The following is a 20,378-nucleotide window of genomic DNA, read 5'->3' as shown; positions in this document are numbered from 1 at the left end:
TTTTCTTTTTCTTCAAACTCTAGCCCTGGCTCATGGCCAGCCTCAGAAAAGGGATGTGCATCGTGAACACCACAGGGCTAGGGCAGCAGGTGCCGACGCTGCTTTGCCACTCAGCCAGCAGGCCCCCACCTGGCAGTTAATGCTCCAGGCCGGGGACACCTGCTGGGGGCATGAGCGCAGGGGCGCAGAGAGCAGCACCATGGACCCTGGGGGATTTCAGAGTCTAGGATCACCAACCAAAAGGCAGGAGCGGGTGGGAAAGAAAACAACCCAAGAACAAACCAACGAGAGCTGAGGAGGGAAACCGATGGAGACTGGGGGGAGCTCTTCAGAGCAGCTGCCTGAGGTCAGCGTCCTCACACTGTGGACACCAGCGTGCCACTGCCACTGTGGAACAAAGCACAGGACAGCTGCCCAGACGCATGCCCACTGCCGGCCAGGGGCAGCAGGCCCGCCCGCCACCCGGCAGAGCCCTAGCCAGCCAGCAGCCAGGCTGCCTGGCCTCTGGGAGGATGACGAACCCAGAACAAGACTGTGCTCAGCAGGCAGCTGCTGCAGCCCTTGGTGAGGACCTACCTGGTTCTAGGGAGAAAAGGCCTAGAGGTGGGCTGACAACCCTCCCCAACCCTGCCCTGCCTGCTGGGATGAACAAAGCAGGCCAAGACACCAAGACCCAGCGGGATGAAGGAGGGGCTCACTCTACTTAGAAAAGAGCAGAGCAGGAGCCCAGGACAGGGGGGTGGATCTAACTCTGGCCAGGCTATGGGTCAAGCTTCAGGTTCTCAGAGTAAGAAAAGCCAGGTACCAAGGGAGAGGTTACCCTAAGCAAGCCTGTGGCCACCCACCCACAATCCCAACGAAGCCCAAAGCCTCTTACCTGCTCACAGACCGTGCCCCGTAGTCATCCAGACCCTAGGGAACAAAGGCAGAGCCATCAAGTTGGGCACCAGAGACTAAGAACCACATGTTTACTGACAATGTGTCCCTAGCACAGTTCTCATAAAGATGGACCTGCCCCTGTTGAGGTCTAGGCTGGGCTCCCCAGGAAGGTGGCTCCTTCCCTACCAACTCTCTATCCTCTCTTTGGTCACAGTGGTTGGGGACCTCTCCAGAGACTATTGTTCCAAATGGTGACATGGATAAGGTGACCTCTCACATTAACAAAGACACCTCTGGCCAGTGTAGACTGGATCATGTGTGCTTTCTGTACATATAGGACATACCACTTTATGACTCCACTTTAAATGCCTCCTTGAGGCTGGCATGTGCCCCAAGGTCCATAACTCCAGCCAGGGAAGATTGGGCACCCACTACCACCACATACTCTTGAGCCCCAGCTCCAGTGTGGCTCTGACCCTGAAGGCCATAGCCAAGGATCTTTACAATCTAGACCTCCCTAGACCCAAGCCCCCCAAATCCCACTCACATTGCCTGAAGTGCAGGCTCCCTAGAGGCAGCACTTCCAAAGCTCCACCATCCCTCTAGGTCAGGATGAAGCCAATGGGAGGATCTTGCCTGCTTCCAACATGAGTGCACATGCTTGGGTTATACAGTCAACAGAACCCCTCAGATACTGGGACACCACGCTGGTCCTCAGGTAGCTCTAGACTTGGGAATGGTGAGTTCTCTTTCTCTATGTGCAGGTAGAGGTCCTGCCCTAGGACTAGAGCCAGGGATACGCTGCCGTCTCTTCCAACATACTTCCTATTTAAGTCCCAGGTTTATAGGAGCTACTCGTCACCCCCACAGCCTTGTCCTATGCCCAACTGAAGCTGGACACTCTGAGTACTACTTGACAGGAGTTTGCCAGGGACTCTCCCCAGGGCCTAAGGCCTTAATCAGTCACCTACGGCCTCAAACTGACTAAAAAGCTCTGGGCAGCAGCAGGTCATGCTACCAGCGGATGTGACCAAGCACCCTGTTGCTCACAGGAAAGGAGTTTCTGATTTCCTTGGCCCTGGGTAGAAGTGGGTATTCAGGATGACCCACAGGCCAGCCATGCCCAAGTACCCAAACCCCACCTAGTGAGCTTATATAAAAAAAAAAAAAGAAAAGAAAAAAAAAAAGGTAGTGAGCAGACTCAGTCTGGTAAGGTGTGAGGCTAAAAATCTCAAGCCATGGAGCGTCTGCCATGAGCCTATCAGCCAAACGCATGTTCCGTCCATGCAGATCCATTCCAGCCCCAGGACTCACCTGAGAGAAGGCAGGAACTGCCACACTGTAGGGTCTTTGCTTGAAGGTCCCAGCTGTCTGGGTGGGAAATGCCCGGGAGGATGTGCCGTAGTCAGGAGGAGGAATGGCCAGGTCATCCTTGTCCAGAAGGTTGCCTGTGCTGCTGCTCTTGCCTTGCTGCAGACTGTGGGGTGGAGAGGTTCAGTAGCTGGCCAGACAGTCTAACACACAGGCCAGTGTCCTCTGGAGACACTCAATCTCCTTCCACATACCTCACTCACTCCACTGGGCTGCTCTCAGCAGTCAGTGACCTTACAGGTATTCCTGTCTAACCTCCCTGCCAGGTTCCTAAGCTGTACATATAGATGCACCAGGAGGGAACTGCCAGATGCTGGCTGCTGAAGCCCTGTGACAGGGTCCCTCCAACCCTGCTCCAGGAGGCAGGCGGTGGACGGACAGCCCAATCATGATGGGCTGGTTAACAACTGTCCCGAATTCCATCTGCATGCTTCCCAGCATTCCCAGGGCTCTTGGGACCCACCTCCCACACCCTTCCTCAGTCTCCAGCGCAGTAGAGCCTACAAGATGGCTCTGAGGGGCAGAGAAAGAACTAGACATCCTGCCCAGTTCTGTGCCCAGGGGTCTCAGCCCTAGCCAGTATGCTCACCTCATATGCAATCTGTCACTTCCGTCACTGTCCAGGACCCGAGTGTAGGAGAAGGGGAACCAGCCCCGCCTAGAAGAAAGGTCTTAGGTGAGACTCCAGTATCCATGCCATAGGCCCTCCTGATGCATGACAGGACCCTTGTCAGATCCCAAGTCTCCCTAGCTCCCCAGCCTGTGCTAGCCCATATGTGGAAGGATAGGTGCTCATATTCCAGAGAGCCCAATGATGTGGCTGGGGCCCAGTCCCAAGGCTGAGGCAGTCCAGCTGCCCTGCCTGGTGGAGTCATGGTCTGACAACCTGTACCTCACTTGACACAGCCCACTACCATTATGGTCAGAGCTCTAAGACCAGGAGACCACTGGGACAGAGGCAAATACAGCCTATCCTTCTGGGACCTTTCTGAGGCTCCCTGCTCAGTATGTGGCTGCTGCTGGGACACAGCAAAGCTCAGTATATATCTCATCTCGGCCATAGCTGCTTAGCCACATGTGCCGAAGACACGCCTAGACAAAGTTTTGAGGCTGGGGGTGGGGGGGAGTGAGGGATGCCTCTAAATGGCACCAAGACTGGCTGTTTGCCCCATATCTTGTACTAGGTGTTAAGTTAGGCAGAGTTGGGTGGCCCTGAGACCTGGTGACATTGCTGAAGGCTATTTAGACCTATAGGAGAGTTTGGTGGGGGGGGGGTGCGGGGGGCTGGTCAAGTCTACTCTGCCAGGGAAACCATAGGCCCTCATCTTGGAAATAGCCAAGGTGTGCCCCAGTGAATATGCATTTAGAACACTGTGCTTGTGCCAAATAACAACAAAGACTGATCAAGCACCAAGAGACAGAAGCAGCAGCCCATGGCTTGGCTGCTATAAAGACTGGGCTAGTGGGGAGAAGGCCCAGGTATGTGGCATCATGTCATCCCTGTCTGTCCTGTTCAGGTTTCCCGCTAGGAGACCTGTGACTTGGCTAGCGCATCTGAGTGCTGCCACTCCCTTATGTTTGTGGATGTGGGCAGGCTGCGTCAGGATTTCTCTGCGGGTGGGTGCTCACATCTTGGTCTTCTCACTCTCCCCATAGTGCCAGCCATCGCGGGCCTCAGGCACTAGCAGTGTGATGAGGTCGCCCTCCTTGAAGCTCAGCAGGGTGCTATTATCACCGGCCGCGTGGGAGAAAATGGCCTTGACCCGCATGCGGCCGTTCCGTTCTAGGCCAGCGGCCATGGAGCTCGAACGTGGCAGTGTCTTGTTCTCAGCTGCCGAGACAACGGTGTGCATGTCAGAGGACTGTCCACGGCGGATGGAGCCGGGATACAGGTACTAACAACAGTCATGGAGCAAGCACAGGAGCTGCCCGTGAGCAACTGAAACCCCTCCGCCCTCTAGCCTGTCTGTCTGCTGAAGGCAGGGTCCTGGGTCTCATTCCACCATGCCACACTCCCAATCAATACACACCACATGCTCACACATGCCTTACAATACCCAGGCACATACTATTAACAGGTATTTGTAGACATGCACATAGACATATGCACACATATACCATGCAGATACACACATTCGTATATACACCTACAGACATACTTGCATAGTCATGTGCACACACATGCACTCACAAGCCTTGGCTTCTCAGCCTAGAACCCTCAGGCCCTTACTGGTGGCATAGCTGTTCTTCGGGGTCACGCTCTTGCGCACGGGGAGTGTGTTGGAGTACGAGTCGCTCAGCTTGCTTTGAGACTGCGGGGGAGACAGGGATTTGGGCTGGGCAGCCTTTCGGTCAGCCCAGGGGTTGTAGTCCTCGCTGTCCGGGCCTGCGACGCCATTCATGACAGGTACATTCTCCTGAGCAGACATCCGCTGGAGGAAGAGGCAGGGGCAGGGCGTCGCTGGGAGCCAGCTTGGGCCTGGGCTCAGCGCACTGGGTTTGCCCTTTGGAGAGCATGCTACCACCCCAAGCAAAGGGAGCAACCCCTAAGCTTCTAAAGCCCCAGGACTCACCCCCACAAATGGTGCCAGCTCAGGCGGCACTGGCAAGGGCTTGGCCCCGGGAATGGGGTCTGAGATGACCAGGTTGGACTTGGAGGCTGACAGGGCACTTGGAAGGATGGAGCCATTGCTGTTGGCCATCTGCTGCATCAGCTGGACAGCACGATCTGGGATCTTGTTGGGATCGGCACAGGCTTGCTGCCACAGAGGCAGCTTCTGGGCTAGCAACTCCTTGCCCTAGAGTAGAGACACAGGACAAGAAAGGTGTCAGAAGCAGCATGGGGTCCTGCTGTGGGGCACAGTCCACAGGTGTCTCCCTAAGCATCACTGCCATGCATGTGTGTGGCCTTGCCTGGCCCCAGTGTTCTTCATTAAGGGTTCTTCAACCCGAGGTCTTGCATCTCAAAAATGGATACCTGCTAAAGAGTGTGCACTTATGTGCTAGGTGCTGAGAGAACACCAGGGTTCTCTGAGACCAGACCCAGGAGGCTCTTCTGGTAGTGCCTCCTAGGCGCCTACAGAAGACAGACATGGATGGGCTCACACAGCCATGTGTGTATATGTGTGAGCACACACAACAGTTGAAAGGATGCATACCAGTGTGTATGGTGCTCTAGGTTATGTGTGTGTGTGTATGTGTGTGTATGTATGAATGAATACACATGACAGTGAGAAGGACACATGTCAGTGTGTATGGTACCAGTCTCTAGACCACCTTCGCTCACAAAGACATGAATATGGTCTTTATGGTTGGCTGCACTGACTGATTACACCTATGCTCTTGAGTATTCCAGGGGGCACAATCTGACCCCATCTCAGCTCCTACAGATGCTGTGAATGACAGGGCTCCACTTACCCCAACATGTTTCTAGCAAGAGTCTACCATCTGAGCCTTCCCTACCCCTGGGGTTATATGAGCCTTCTAAATGCCCTAAGCCCAAGCCACACAAGCAGGGCTCATTGCAGACCATCCTGGAGGATGCAGCTCTTCACAGGAACTTTCTTTGCCTAACAAGGTTGGGCCAGGTCCTGGAATGTGGCACTTCCCAGGAACTGTGTGTTTGTGTGTGTGCGTGTGCACTTGTGTATATGCACACACACGTGTGAGTCCTATGATGGAAGAGGGTAGAGAGAGGAAGCATGGGGGAAGTGTCTATCTAGTAGGGAGCCCTCACTAGACTTAGTGGAAGGAGGTTGGTTTCTCAGGGGTCACGAGGGACCAGGAATGGCAGACTCAATGAGCCACCAAAAGCCTAGTGCTTGATGGCACCAAAAAAAGTGGGGGCAAGGAAGGACTCTGAGGACACTGTGTGACCAGGTCTGGGCTGAGAAGAAGGCATCTGGAGCAGTGAAGGGGAGGACTTGGGAGCTAGGCAGGACCCACAGCTGTCTAGGAGGTGTGGCATGGGATGAGAGTGGCCAGTTCCATGGGGGCAGCCAAACTATGGCAGCTATTAGACATTAAACCAGGAAGGTCCAGATGTCTGGTGACACGGTTTGGCCTTAGAGGCTAGAAGTCACCAGTATCATGGCTTGTAGACTCACTAGCCCATGGGCCACAAGGTGTCCAGACGGGCATAGTCAGGATTGAGGAAGGTGAAAAGCCAACCCTTCCAGAGCCCAGGGGACTGCGTTACTCCCTCCCTAGAATGCCTTCAGTCTAGATCTTGGTTGGAGCAGAAAAGCCAACGGTGATTTAAGAATTCTCAAAGCCCATGCCTGGTCTCTCTTCAGCAGTCAGTCTCCTAAAACATCCACCAATTTCTAATGTAGGTCTTTAAAATGTCATGCCCTTTGACCTGGCAATTCTTCCTCTAGAATTCTGTTCCTCATTCTGAGGTGAACAAGGATGCCTGTCCCAGTATTAGTGCCACTCTGGGAGCTCAGACCCTCACATAGTCTGGGTCCTAGTTCTCACCTGCAAATGGGGCCAGCTGCCCTGAGCAGGAAGGCCCGGCAGTCCTAGCTCACCTTGGAATGGTAAGCAGTCCTAGCTCACCTTGGAATGGTAAGCAGCAGAGTTCTTGGCCACAGCGCACTGCTTCTCCACCAGAAAGCAGAACCTCCTGCGTTCTTCAGTGAGTGCCGTCTTGTAGCCGTCAGACACGTAGTTCTCCAGCTCACCCTGCTTATTGCTGATGGCATCGATGTACTGGAGGCAGGAGACAGAGGGGACAGGTCAGTGAGCAGACGGCAGATCCTGCTTGGGTTTAGGCAACTTATCCAATCATGCATGCAGGCCGCTCTTGGCATACCTGCCCAGCTTCCCAGGATCTTGTCCTGTGGAGGACCCAGGTAGAAGGATCTCTAGGCTTTTAAACGTGCACTGTGAGCAGGGAAGCGTGCACATGGAGCCAAAAATCAATGCCGGTGTTTTCCTTGATCGCTTTCTACTGAAGCAGGGTCTCTCACAGAACATGGAGCTCATGGAAACTAGTGCTCTTGAATTCTACTAGCTCAGCTTGCCCTGGGGAGCCCAGTCCCAACCTCCCAAGTGCTGGGCTAACAGGTACACGCTGCCATGCCTATCTGCATTTATGTGGGTGCTAGGGATCAGAACTATGGTCCCTAGACTTCTGTGGCAAGTGCTTTATCCGCTGAGCCATCTCCCCAGTCCCCATACAAATATATTTTTGAGAAAGGGTCTCTATGTAGGCAGGCTAGCTTTGAACTATAAAATTTAGTTATGCCCTGAGCACATACAGTAGTCTTCCGGTTTCTGCCTGTCATGTTGGGATTATAAGCATGTGCCACCAATCCCAGCATTCCTTGGACTTCTTCCTGAGAAGGGGAAGGTAAGGTACCAGTGGCAGGCCGTCCCTTCCAGGCTTCAGCTACATGTAGCATAGAGATATCAGAGTGAAGGGGGTGGGGTTGGGGCTCCTGCAGTGAGCTCCCATGTCCTGGCTCCACAAACCACAGGGCAGCCCTCAGGCTCGTGTCACCTACAGTTTCTCTTGCCTCGGAGTTTCAGCTCTAGCACATACAGAATGGTCTCAAGAGATACTGACTGAGGAGACTCAGGGAAACCTGCTGCTGGAGAGAGACCATGGGCCCCACCACAGAGGAGGTGGAGAGCAGAACAGGTGAGCAAGCCTTAGATTGTTCCATGGAATACCACATACAGGCGAAGAGAGGCCTTCATCAAAAACATATGGATGACTGTCCCTGGGATGGCATGTGCCTGGTGAGGGGTCCTCATAGAACATGAACTGAAAAATGACCTCTCCCTCACCTTTCATCTGGGTTATCTGGGTTTCACTTGGGTATGCAATCTGGGTGGCTTTGTGAGCCTCCCTTAATCCTCAGATACTCTGGGCTCAAGAGAGATATGTGGTCAAATGATTCCATAGAATTCTGAGAGCACTGCCTTCCCCAAACTCCCATCTAAAGACTCAATCCCTTTGAAGCCCCTGAGGTCACAGGTATGTCTCTGGCCACCAACAGCTGTCCTGTCCCAACTACTCTTGAGCTTCCTGGGGGAAACATAACCTACCCAGGAAGGTTCTTGTCAAAAAGCCCAAGAGCAGTGCAAACCTCCAGACCCGACTATCTATTCTGAATGTGCCAAGACAGAGGGGGAGGGAAGTTCAGAGAGTCCAGGGAAGTCAACTTCATACGGACCAGGGAGAAGGTGGTATCAGGCGAGGTTTGGCAGTTGACATTTAGTGGGAATAGTCACAACTATAAAGATGAAGAGATTTTGGGGGTGGGTGTTCTAGCTCAGTGGTAGACACCTGCATAGCACAAGAAATGCCCTGGGTTCCATCCCAGAACAGCATAGAGGTGGAGTGCTGCACATCAGTATTCCCAGCACTCCTGATACAGGGAATGAGGCTAACCTAGGGTCCTAACCCGAGACCTTGCCATGTTTAAACCAACCAACCTAAGAAAATGCTCCCGGCCTCTGAGCGGCTCACTTAATGACTACAGTGGTGACTTGTATCAATTATGTGCAGTTCACAATTTGAAAGAAAGCCTCAACAAATAGATATAAGCCATCCACACCAAAGGAGACCACTGGACAGAGCTGTGCTGTAAGAATGCCTATGGCACTTGGTTTCATAGCTAAACCCTCCTATGATAATCAAACTGCCCCAGTGCCAAGGAAGGGGCTAGTCACATCCGGGTACATGCAGAATTTTCTGCTATAAAACACCTGAGACACCTCTCTAGTATACCTCCTGCACCCACCCCTCTTAGGCTGAACCCCCACCCTGACCCCCCAGCCTGGGGCAGAGTGCTCAGCCAGCCAGCTATGGCCCAGGAGAAACTGTTGCCGAAGTGCTTCTTAAAGTGACCATCCTCCAGCAGGGGGCAGGCCTGAGCTGCCAGGGCGCTCCCAGCTGACTCACAGCCACCTCTGAGCTCTGACTCAGCGTGGGTGGGCGGCTGAGCTGTGGGCGACAGAGGGGGCTGGAGCAGGCTGTTCCCTTAGCATCTCCCCACACAAGGCTCAGCTGGAGGGACAGAAGAGGGGGAAGCCCAGCTGGGTGGGGGCTGGTCTTCACCCAGGCAATTGGTGCATGTGCCAACTCTGCCTACCAGCCAGCACCAATCTCTCCAAGGTCAAGGCCTGCATACTCACACCCTTGCCACCAAACCTACACAGACTGCTGCTTCTACCCTGCAGCCCCACACTAAACTCCTGCCCTTCCTACTGACAGGACCAGTCTGAGAAGACCTGAGAATAGGTCTTGGTCCTCTCAAGTGGCAGCAGGGCCTAGCCATAAAGTCTGCCAGGTGGGACTCAAGTCAGTTATTATAACAAGAGAAGACAAAATAGCAGGTGTGAGTGGCTTTCCAGCCTGACTGGGTTCTGCTGCTGTGATGGTGGGGGGCCGTTGCCTCCTCCCTCTCGGATCCTCTTCTCTCTCCTCCACAGCACCAAGTACTTTTCCTTTGGTTATGCAACATGCGCCTACCAGGGCTTCCTGCTCCCTGAACCTCCCCTGCACTCCAGGGTCCTCTGGGAAGTAGGGGGTGGGGCAGGAGCCTTGTTGCCCCCACAGGAGCTGTGCTGGGAGGACTCCAGGGAGTCTTGGAGGAGGCTCAGCCTGGGTGTGAGCGCCTTCCTAAGCTTTTGGGAAGAATGGTGTGATGAGACCGGGCGTACTCTGGGTCAGGAAGGAGTGGGCTACTCACCAGGAGAGGAACACACCTGCCAGTCATCACATAGGGCTTAGTGCTGGCCTCTTGGGTCCCACTCATTCCATCCCAGGCCATCAACTGCCTGGTACTGGGGCAGGTACCTCTGTCCCCGCCCCCCCCCACACACCCCAGCTTGGTGGTTAGATAAGGAACAGCCATGGCTCTGGAGGGTAGGGTGGATCCTTGGGCCACTGCCCTCTTTCAGAGGCTTCTCAAGGACAAGGTCAGCCAAAGGGGCTCAGCGCAGAGTCTTACAAGGAGAGCTGAGATGCTGTGACACGGGAGCGGAGAAGGTGCCAATGATAATCTGCATCGTTCCGTTATCTCGGGACTCCAGAAAAGAGGCACCACTTGGAACGGTCACCTAGGACATCTGTATAAACCAGGCCACAAGGCCCCCTGGGTCTCCTTGCCCTGAGAACAGCACCTTCCAAACTGAGGCCTGAAGCCAGCCCACCAGCAGCAGTTTCTGGGTTTGTAGGCTGCACACTACCTTTACAGAGGCTTTCAGCTCCCTGGGGTACAGGGCACCGGTGTGGGGCCCGGCCTCATTAGCAGGGTCTGGCAGCCTGTAAGTTAGGAGGGCATGGTGTCTTATTTTTAAGATTTCCATTTACTTATGCACTCCTAGGAAGAGTAACTTCACAGGTTACACCTGTGCTCCGAGGGGTAGTCCATGAGAAGGAGAGGGGGCAGAGCATCAGAGCAGCACACTTACAGGGATTGTTAGAATTCCCCAGCTGGGGAGCAGGAACAGCCTTGGACCACATACCAGCCTGGGCTGGCACCACTGGCTTCAGTCTGACCCGGGAGAAGGCAAGCTTCGGCGTTGGTCCTAAGGCCAGGCAGCAGCACAGCGAAGCCTGCCAGTGACATGTGGCTGCCACTTCTGTCTAGGAATAACAACCGACTTCCCTGACCTCCTTTTCCAGGCCACTGACTCCTCACAGACAGCCCACAATTTTACCAGGAAGATCCTGGAAATCTGGACCAAGTGAAGTGTCACCATGCAAGGGAGACAGCAGAGGACAGGGAATGGGTGGTGTAAGCCCTGCAGGTGTCCAGGCTCCTCATCAATGGAGTGAGCAGGGCACTCCAGTGTGGTGCAACAGCTACACTTTCTGGAAAGCACAGAGTATAGAACACGACCTGAGCCTGCACTGCCTATAGCTTGGCATCTGGCCATTTAAAATGGCATGAAGCCTGTCCCCCAGTGGCCAGGTTCCTGCTGTCCCCACCCACCCCACATTGCCTCACAGCTCCTTGCTTAGCTGGGTGCTATGGAGACAGCACTATAGAAACGCCCAGCTGAAAGCATTTAAGACCCACAGAAACAACGCTCCCACTTAGTCACCCAGCAGAACAGCCCTGTAATCTGAGAAGACAGAAGTGATTGGAAAGAGTGTCTCCTCTGCTCCAGAGCCAGCCGGTGACTCAGAGATGGGAAGGATGTTCTAGAAAAATCTGAAGCTGCAGTGGTTCACCCTAATCCACTGACCACTGAGGCTTTCCCACAACTGTCAAACACCTGGGCTGCTCAAAGGTCCCCTACAGCTTATGAATGAGTCCAGGAGGCTTGGTCCCACTGTTACCACTGTGGATAGTGATTCCCAGGGAGACAACTCAGAAGCCCCAAGCTCTGCTGGGAGGGAGGGAGCAGCAAGAGCTTCATGTTCCATGTTGTCTGAAGTCACTGGGGACCTGAAGCTAAGGAAAGGCCTTCTCCAGTCTGAAGGGCCCGACACCCAGGGAGATGCAGGAGACAGTAGATGTTGCCCATGGGTGGGCAGGGCTGGTGCTTCCGTGCTCACAGGCTGGCAGATCGCAAGACTGGCCTTGCTGCTTTACAAGGAGCACTGCTATAGACTAAAATGTCCCCGAAACTTAGTATGTCAGAAACGCAGTCTTCAAAGCCATCTGCCAATGGACCCAGGTGGAACCAAGCAAGGCCTGCCTCTGGGAGGTCCCTACAGCTAGGTGTGGTTAGGGTGTTCCCCAGGACAGCATGAGGAGCTTTATAAGGACAGGACCTGGCAGTCTTCCTCATCTGATCATGTGAGGCCAACCATGTGAGACCTCACTGGAGGCCAGTCCTACACTTGGTTGCCTCTGAGATCCAGAGCTAATATGACCTTCAGCCCTGTGTGCTGGAGTGAGGGCACATCGCCTGCACCACATCACACTCTGGGCCGGCCAGCCTCTGCTATTATATGCTGTGAAGATCTTAGCTATGGTTATTTTGTGTTTGCTTTGTTAATTACACAGCCCTTTAAATAGAATGAATCGTTCTCTTCTCGCAGGCCCCTAGAACAGGCAAATCCCACAATGGGACACAAATGAAGATTCCAGAGGTGCCAAAGCCACCAGAGCAGCCTGTGTCATGGTGAATAGACACATCAGTTATGTAGATCCAGGAATCCTCGTGAGAGTACAGTGAGCATAGCATCACCACCCTCTAAGGCAGGCACCTGCCTAGGACAGGGACCACCACTTCCTCTTTTAAAACAGCTAGCCCTTCACAGGTTACACCTGTGCTCCGAGGGGTAGTCCACGAGGAGACGGGGCAGAGCATCAGAGCAGCACACTTACAGGGATTGTTAGAATTCCCCAGCTGGGGAGCAGGAACAGCCTTGGACCACATACCAGCCTGGGCTGGCACCACTGGCTTCAGTCTGACCCGGGAGAAGGCAAGCTTCGGCGTTGGTCCTAAGGCCAGGCAGCAGCACAGCGAAGCCTGCCAGTGACATGTGGCTGCCACTTCTGTCTAGGAATAACAACCGACTTCCCTGACCTCCTTTTCATGACAGCCCACATGAAAAGGACACCCATGAAAGCCCTTTTCCACTTTCATGTCATCTCAGAGGATGGAGGACAGCACCAAGAACCTGGCATGTTCTCTGCCACCAGTAGGACGGTGTACAGACAGTGGGTCAGGCAGAGCCTTCTAGGGCCTTCCATAGGGCCACATTGGTTTAAGAGTGATCTTGACTGGGGTGAGGCCTGCCTACCCACTTTCGCTCTTACTCTTTGAGGCTTCAGCATGAAGCTGTGCCTCAGCTGCCTCTCCCTTAGCACCTGGAGTGAGCACAAGGGTAGGGAAAGACAGACTGCTCTCGAAGCCCACACACACCTAAGGTCATTGCATTGGCAGGCCCCCCTTTCTTTGTCTCCTAATTCCCCACTTCCTCACACTCTACTTTGGAGGCTGAGGGCTGGCTAAGGGAGGAGATGCAAGTCACACAGCAGGAAAAGCAAAGGCAGTGTCACACTCTCAGAAGACTGTCATTTGCAGACAGCCTCCTACCTGTGCCTGCCTGTCTTGTTCTAATAAGAGCTAGGTTGGGGAAGGAGTCAAATAGGACAAAACCTGAAAAAATTCAGACCCAAGCACAATGGCACACCCAGCTCTACCCAGGGTGCTGGGTCAGGGCTGCTCAGGAAGGGCATGGTGGAGAAGAGGCCTCAGCATATCCACCTAGTCTCTGCTTAGGTGTCCCTAGATTATCAGCTGGTAGGGTGGCTAGCTGTTACCATTACCAGAGGCCAGCATGACCACTCAGGTTCACTTCATCCCTGGGGGTGGGGGGAGGAGGACAAAGGCTGATAGAAGACAGCTAGGCACCTCTCATATTCTGGGGCTGGTCTCCCCCACTTACCACAGGGTGGCTGAGTCACAGGCAACTCCTCCCCTGCCACGAGAGGAAAGTGAGAGTCTGATTGGCCCGAAAGCCTCAGTGTGGCTTTTACTTTCCATTTTCCAAGAGGATTCTAAAGGGGTGACCACATCCCTCAGTTCCTGAGCTGGGGACAGAGGCCACACCCCAGTCACAGTGTGTCCACTGCTCCTCAGGAGGACACCTTCCCCACCTCATGTGTGCAGGCACTTCCTGATGCCTAGCTGGCAACCCTGTGGTGACAGAACATGTTGGAGGGGAAGCCATGTCAGGACAGTACCCATGGGCTGTGTGAGAGACAGCTCTCAGAACTTCCCTTTTCACATAAAACTACCCGCCCCAGTTAGTGCCCCAAACGCTTCTAAGCTCCTAAACTACCCGCCCCAGTTAGTGCCCCAAACGCTTCTAAGCTCCCATTCTCTGACCTATAATTAAAATTAGTTTCCTGTGGAACTCTCAACAGGAAAGCTCAGCTCTGAGCAGCCCCTCCCTGAGCCCAGGTAGCCACCCCTGCAAACCTGGACAGTGCTGCTGCTGCCTGTCTCCTCCCTCCCTCCCTCTAGTCTGGCAGCCTCACATCTCCCTAGCCTCAAGCAGTTCTATCGCCTACAACCTTTGCGTTCAGTGACCACCCTTCCGGTAAAACAGGCTGGCTGTCCTTAGTCCGGCTTGGGGCAAAGGTCTGGCCACTATCGTAAGTGGTCCAGCCTCGGCAGAGCCCAGAAGCAGGAAGCACCTGGTGGAGGCTGTCTGCCAGGTTAGCACCCCTGAAGGCCTGTCACCATGAGCTCTGAGGCCCAGCCCTCTAATGTTCCACAGCCTCAGGCTCTCTCTATGAAGTCCTTCCCAAGAACTTTAAACCCTCATGCACAGGCTGCTGAGGAAGTGTCCTAGCTGTGACAGGCACCAACCGCACAGGGACCCTATTGGTAGAACTGTGGGGCCAGGAAGAGACGCTCTGTTCACTTCTCAGGGGTAAGGAAGAAAGCCATGCTCAATAAGCACAACCTAAGGGCAGCAATGTGCATCCTTGACTAAAACCAGGGCTGTGGGGACTGAGCTAGCCAAATACATTCGCCTCTTCCTCCAGTGGTGGCTGTTGTTAGGCTCTAGGCTTTGGTAAGGCTCCCAGATCCCAAGCTGGGCCTCTGTGCCTGTCACAGGATACCCTCCACACAGATGTCCACACTAGCCTACATTTGACTTTCTGAACCCTAGGTTCACCATGGCCAAGCCAGAGGGGGCACAGCATGGAGAAACCTCAGATGCACAAAAGGGAATCTCAAGGAAGCAGGAAAGAACTCTCCAGGCCGGAGTGACCAGATGAACTTAGTCAAGGCCTTTGTTTCTATGTTGTGCCCTTAAGACACACGCAGGCTGATCAGCAGTGGTGGCCCACACCTTTGATCCCAGCACTTGTGAGGCAAAGGCAGGTTAATCTCTGTGAGTTAGAGGGCCAGCCTAGTTTACAGAGTGAGTTCCAGGACAGTCAGGGCTACATGGAGAAACCCTGTCTCAAAAAATCCAAAGCCAAACCAAACCAAACAAACACACTCATGCTACCTCAGGGTATGGGGTCAATTCCCACCTTCCTGGTTAACTCAAGTAGTAGTTCCAGGAGCCCTAAAAGAGCAGGACCCCACCCTTACCCAAGTAACAGGATGTGGGCACCCCTGCTAATGCTGCCAGTTATCCAGAGGGCTAGAGACAGAACATTCCAAGAGCCGGCAAAGACCTTGGAGTCCTGAGCCCTACTATCTTCTCGGCTACTAAAACCACCTCTGCAGGCTAGCTTGGGAGGAGTTAAGAAACAGGGAACCATCAAAGGCAAAGGCTCTTTCTCTAGTAACCAATACCTTGCCAAAGTCTTTAGATCCACAATAAACCATGTTGAGGCCAGCCTGGAGTGGTGGGGCCTGATCAGGGATTGAGCCACTGTGGAGCATCTAGGCCTTGCAGAGGGACGAGTGGGTTCAGTTCAGTTCACATGCTCAAGCATTTCCTCCCCTTGAAGGGGAGGATGCTGCCATGCTGAAGGGCCTCAGGTCCCTGCTCAGCTGCCAGCAGCCACACTCTATGCATAAACTAAACGGAATCCCTGGCCGAGTTTGTAAAGGCATTGGGAGCCTGTGGGATCCACCCCACAGCAGGGATAAGAGTTCTTGAGCAGCCTGGTTGGTGAGGCACCCCAGCAAGGCTGATGGGCTACTCCAATATGGTGGCCAGCATACCTTAACTCAGCTGAGAGGAGCCAGGGCAGCCAGACATCAAATACTCTCTAACCCTCAAAGGTGTGAGGTGAGAGACCCCCCAAGAATATCACTACCTGCGGGCTTGGGCATCAGAAATACCATCTCTGGTGCTCTCTTGCTACTCTCAAGAAATAGTCTGGGCTGGTGGGATTACTAGCCAGCACACAGCTGTCTGGGAGAAGAAACCAAGTTCAAGACTTGCCTGGGTTGCTGAGTGATTTAAGGTCAGCCTGGGCAACTTAGGCAAACTGTATTTAAACAATAACAACAACAGCAGCAGCAACAATAATAATAAGACATCTATCTCTCTATCTCTATCTATCTATCTATCTATCTATCTATCTATCTATCTATCTATCTATCTATCTATCATCTATCTATGTGTATGGACAGATAGATATGCTCAAAGGTAGGGCACTTATTTAGCATACATAAGACCCTAGGTCCGTCTCTAATACTCCACCCCCCCCAAAACCTGTCAACAACAGCAACAATTATGTAAATTCAAACTGACACAACTGAGTAGGTTCAGGCTATCCACTAAGGAACCAGCCTCACGGTGTTCAAGACCAGAAGAATAAAGGAAGGATGGGGGGCGGGGCGGGGGAGATGAAGTTGGGGGGTGTGGGGGAACAGGGCTTCCTTAGAGGAACATACAACACAGATGTGAAACATTTTGCTTGCTAAGGGTCAAACGCTTCTTCCCAGAAAAACAATGAAGAGGTCTGGAGAAGCAGAAAGGGCTCCAAGAACAGAGTGACACATGTATGCCACAAGTGGGGTCCTTCTTGTCCATGCTCAGAGGAAAAAGCCAGGACAGATGGCTCAATGTCACTGATAGAGAATACAAGGTTCAGAGAGGACCTGGAGGCTGTACACAGGAGAGGCTTGGCCAACGTAGTGCCCTCTGTGGGCATAAGAAAGGTAGAGAGCTATTTCTCGAGCAAAGAGGCAGCTAAGTGAGAACCTAGAGGGAACCTTCTGGGCACCAGTTTGGTAGCCCAAGGTGGGAGCTGGCTCATCTCATTTTCCCCTAGTAAGAGCCTTATTTACGCATTACACTACAGAACACACTTCGACACGGTGGGCTTCTGTATAGCTGTAGAACTGTACAACCATCACACAGTCAGTCTGCAACAATGTACCAACCTAAGACGAACCTTATATACAGTCATGTTCACCCCCATCTGCCCCAACTCTCCACCCCGTCACCTGCCCTCCCTTCCCAGGAACACTGGGACTGGGGCAGAGAAGGGTCTGGCAGGGCTATGCAACCATGCTCTGGGACAGACGAAAGGGAGCCTTGCTTGGATAAGGCTGACTGACCCTCAAAAGTAGACAGAAGTTTGGCATGAGACATCCTCAAGAGAGAAAGCCAGGAGGCACACACCTGGGGCACTATTACAGCCATGGCACTTGCTTGTGCCGTCTCCAGCCTCTTGCATTGGCCTCTCCATGTAGCACCTACTCTGGAGCCACCACTATCTGATCACTTGAAGCCCAGGGCCATGCTTTCTCAATGTCTCAGTCAACTGAGGTTGGCCAAGCAACACTAGCCACAGCGTCACTATCCTTCCCCAGTGTAGGAGCATCGGCTCTAACTATAAGGACACATACTGGGAGGGCATAAGCACTCTCATCCTGTCAGAGCTAAGCTCGGTCATGGGAGCCTGAGGGACAGGCATCTGAGTTTGGGGTTTCTCATGTTTTCCTATGTGAGATACCTTCATACCATCAGAATGACCTGTTATGGCAGCTTCAGTTCTACGGCCAAACATTCTGTGCTTAGTGCCTATAGCATCTTCACAAGAAACGGGAGTCACCTTCCACAGGTGTGAAACGGAGTGACAAACTCATGTTCAACATGGACAGAGCTTGAGAGCATGTTCAGTGCAAGAAGCCATAATCAAATCCCACAGTGTGACTCAGCCACAGCTGATGTCTAGAACATGAAGATCTATAGAGACAGAAAGCAGGTAGGTGTTCCTGGGAAGGGAGGACAGATGACGGGGTGGAGAGTTGGGGCAGATGGGGGTGAACACGGCTGTATATAAGGTTCGTCTTAGGTTGGTACACTGTTGTAGACTGACTGTGTGATGGTTGTACAGTTCTACAGCTATACAGAAGCCCACCGTGTCGAAGTGTGTTCTGTAGTGTAATGCGTAAATAAGGCTCTTACTAGGGGAAAATGAGATGAGCCAGCTCCCACCTTGGGCTACCAAACTGGTGCCCAGAAGGTTCCCTCTAGGTGTGTACTTGCACATGGAAATCCCTCCTGCATGGCCCACATCTGCACTGAGGACCCTCCCCTCCCCACCCCAGGGCAGCTGGGTCATGTCTGCTGGCCAGGCCTTCTGAGAGCAAAACAACAAAAGGCGGCAGCAGCTTGACACTGTCTGGTGTGCATCTCTGCCTCAATCTTGCAGTTCCTGAGGAACCTATTCAAGAACAAGTCAAGATGGCTCAGAGCAGCCCTCCGGGACAGCCTCAGCCTGTGTGTGTCCTTGCAGGCAGCCACACAGACGGGTATGACAAAGGATTAAAGGAGGCTGGGAGATAGCTTAGTTGTTGAAGGGTTTGCCTTGCAAGTCTGAAGACCTCAGTCCCTGCCCCAGAACTCACATTTAAAAAAGCAAAAGCAAGGGGCTGGAGAGATGGCTCAGCGGTTAAGAGCACTGACTGCTCATCCAGAGGTCCTGAGTTCAATTCCCGGCAACCACAGGGTGGCTTACAACCATCTGTAATGGAATCCGATGCCATCTTCTGGTGTGTCTGAAGACAGCTACAGTGTACGCATATACATAAAATAAATAAGTCTTTAAAAACAAAACAAAACAATAAGCTACACAAAAACCCTGGATGTGGTGGTCTGCACTGGTAATCCCAGCCCTGGAGAGGCAAAGACGGGCTTCCCGAGGCTCACTGGCCCGTCAGCCTAACCTACTTGGCAAAGCTCCAAGTCAGCGAGATTCAGAAAGAAGGTGAAAAAAGCCGAAGGAGAAATGACACCTACATATACATGTGTGTGCGTCTGCACATACATGTACCTCCACATACACAAACATGCATAGATATGATCAAAACAAAGACCCTAGACTCAGGAAAATATGCCTGAGATGTGGAAGACACACCATTGCCCCTTAGCAGAAGTGGTACGTATAAGACGGCAGTGGCCGGGGTGGTAGGGTCTCCTGCTACTGCAACAACTTCACATGAACAGTGTTGTCCAGGCCTGTTCTCTCCTAGGCATCCCTATCTGGCCTGCATGTGCTTAGAAACGACTCTCCTAGGCCATCATGAAGCTGCTCACTGGCTTAGTTATGATCAAAGGAGGGCAGCTTGGCATTCTCCTCCTCAGCCCTTCCCACTCTCCTGAGTCCAGGTAGGAAGCCAGGGGACCACAGGCATAAGACGGACATCATAGTCACATGCCTTGGGCAAGAACTCGCCTGGGTGGTGGGTGCTACCTGGTGCTACAGGTAAGAGTGGGAACCCAGACTCTGGAGCCACACTTTGTCCTCTCCAGGCCCTGGGGCTGAATTTTCTGGTGCCTCCTCTACAAACACTGGGCATCCTGTTAGATCCCTGTTATCTGTGTCCCTAGGGCTGCAAGAGTAGGTGAGGGGTTTCTAGGCCTACTCAGCATAAGGGCACTGCCCATGACTCTGATGTGTCAGTCTGGCCACAATATCCTAACTTGATCAGCATACAGCATCTGTAGTGCTTGGAAGCCTCCAGAGCCATCTGCCATAGATGACTGTGACTGGTCAGCCTGGGGTAGGTAATCACAGGCTGATTAGAATAGCAGTCTGGGGTCTGGCTCTGGGCAGGAATCCAGAGGGATGGGAGGACTTAGTCTGAAGCTCTTGTCAGTAGCCAATCACCATTCCAGCATCTCTGCTGAGTGAGCTAACCACCGCTCTACTCAAGGACATGGGGATTCACTCCAGAAATCCAGCCCTGCCCTGCTGCACCTGGAAGCTCTTCCCTGTCCCTTGACAGACACATGGTAAGCACACAGGTAGATGGGCTTCTCCTTGATAAGAGAGGGCACGAGGTCACAGTTGGGTTTTAAGCTCCTGTGTGCAGGCAAGAGCAGACCTACCTGCAGTTCCTTGTCTGAGTACTTCTGAGGGTTCTTGCTCCCTTGACTCTTCTTTCGGAGCTTCTTCAGCTCAGCCTGACACTTGTCCAGGGCGTCCCCTTTGCTCCTCTGTTCTGTTTGGTATTTCTTCAGCGCGGCCTGGAGATCCATGATACAACCACGGAGGCCCATGAGCCTCACAGGCATCTTAGCATTCCCTCCTCAGTCATCCCCCCTCCCCAGCCACAGCAGGATCCAGCTGGCCAGAGTGAGGCGAGGGGTGGGGGTGGGGTGTCACAGCTGCAAACCTCCTTGTCTTCCTCTGACAGATCCCCAATCTCCATGATCAAACTTAGACTTGGGAATTGGCCTGGCTAAGAGTAGGCGCAAAGCCATAAAGTCATGT

At 53.2% G+C, this 20,378-nt stretch overlaps 1 protein-coding gene across 6 annotated transcripts in view; it reads right to left on the bottom strand.

Moving 5' to 3' along the window:
* The window catches only part of Baiap2 (BAR/IMD domain containing adaptor protein 2), a 66,104-nt gene that overhangs the window by 5,311 nt on the left and 40,415 nt on the right, over positions 1-20,378 (bottom strand). For 3 of the 6 annotated variants that reach the window (XM_031354749.1, XM_031354750.1, XM_031354747.1), the window contains exons 6-13: positions 19,994-20,131; positions 6,811-6,963; positions 4,824-5,048; positions 4,481-4,682; positions 3,880-4,081; positions 2,840-2,908; positions 2,194-2,356; positions 878-912 (exon numbers count right to left, since the gene is read on the bottom strand). In XM_031354749.1, coding sequence (XP_031210609.1) covers positions 878-912; positions 2,194-2,356; positions 2,840-2,908; positions 3,880-4,081; positions 4,481-4,682; positions 4,824-5,048; positions 6,811-6,963; positions 19,994-20,131 — 1,187 coding nt within the window. Of the gene's footprint in view, positions 388-877; positions 913-2,193; positions 2,357-2,839; positions 2,909-3,879; positions 4,082-4,480; positions 4,683-4,823; positions 5,049-6,810; positions 6,964-19,993; positions 20,132-20,378 lie in introns of all 6 variants that reach the window. The other 3 variants (XM_031354752.1, XM_031354748.1, XM_031354751.1) reach the window with 3 other exon arrangements.

Source organism: Mastomys coucha, unplaced genomic scaffold (assembly GCF_008632895.1).
Source record: "Mastomys coucha isolate ucsf_1 unplaced genomic scaffold, UCSF_Mcou_1 pScaffold5, whole genome shotgun sequence".
NCBI lineage: Eukaryota > Metazoa > Chordata > Mammalia > Rodentia > Muridae > Mastomys > Mastomys coucha.
This window is presented reverse-complemented; position numbering and strand designations above follow the sequence as displayed.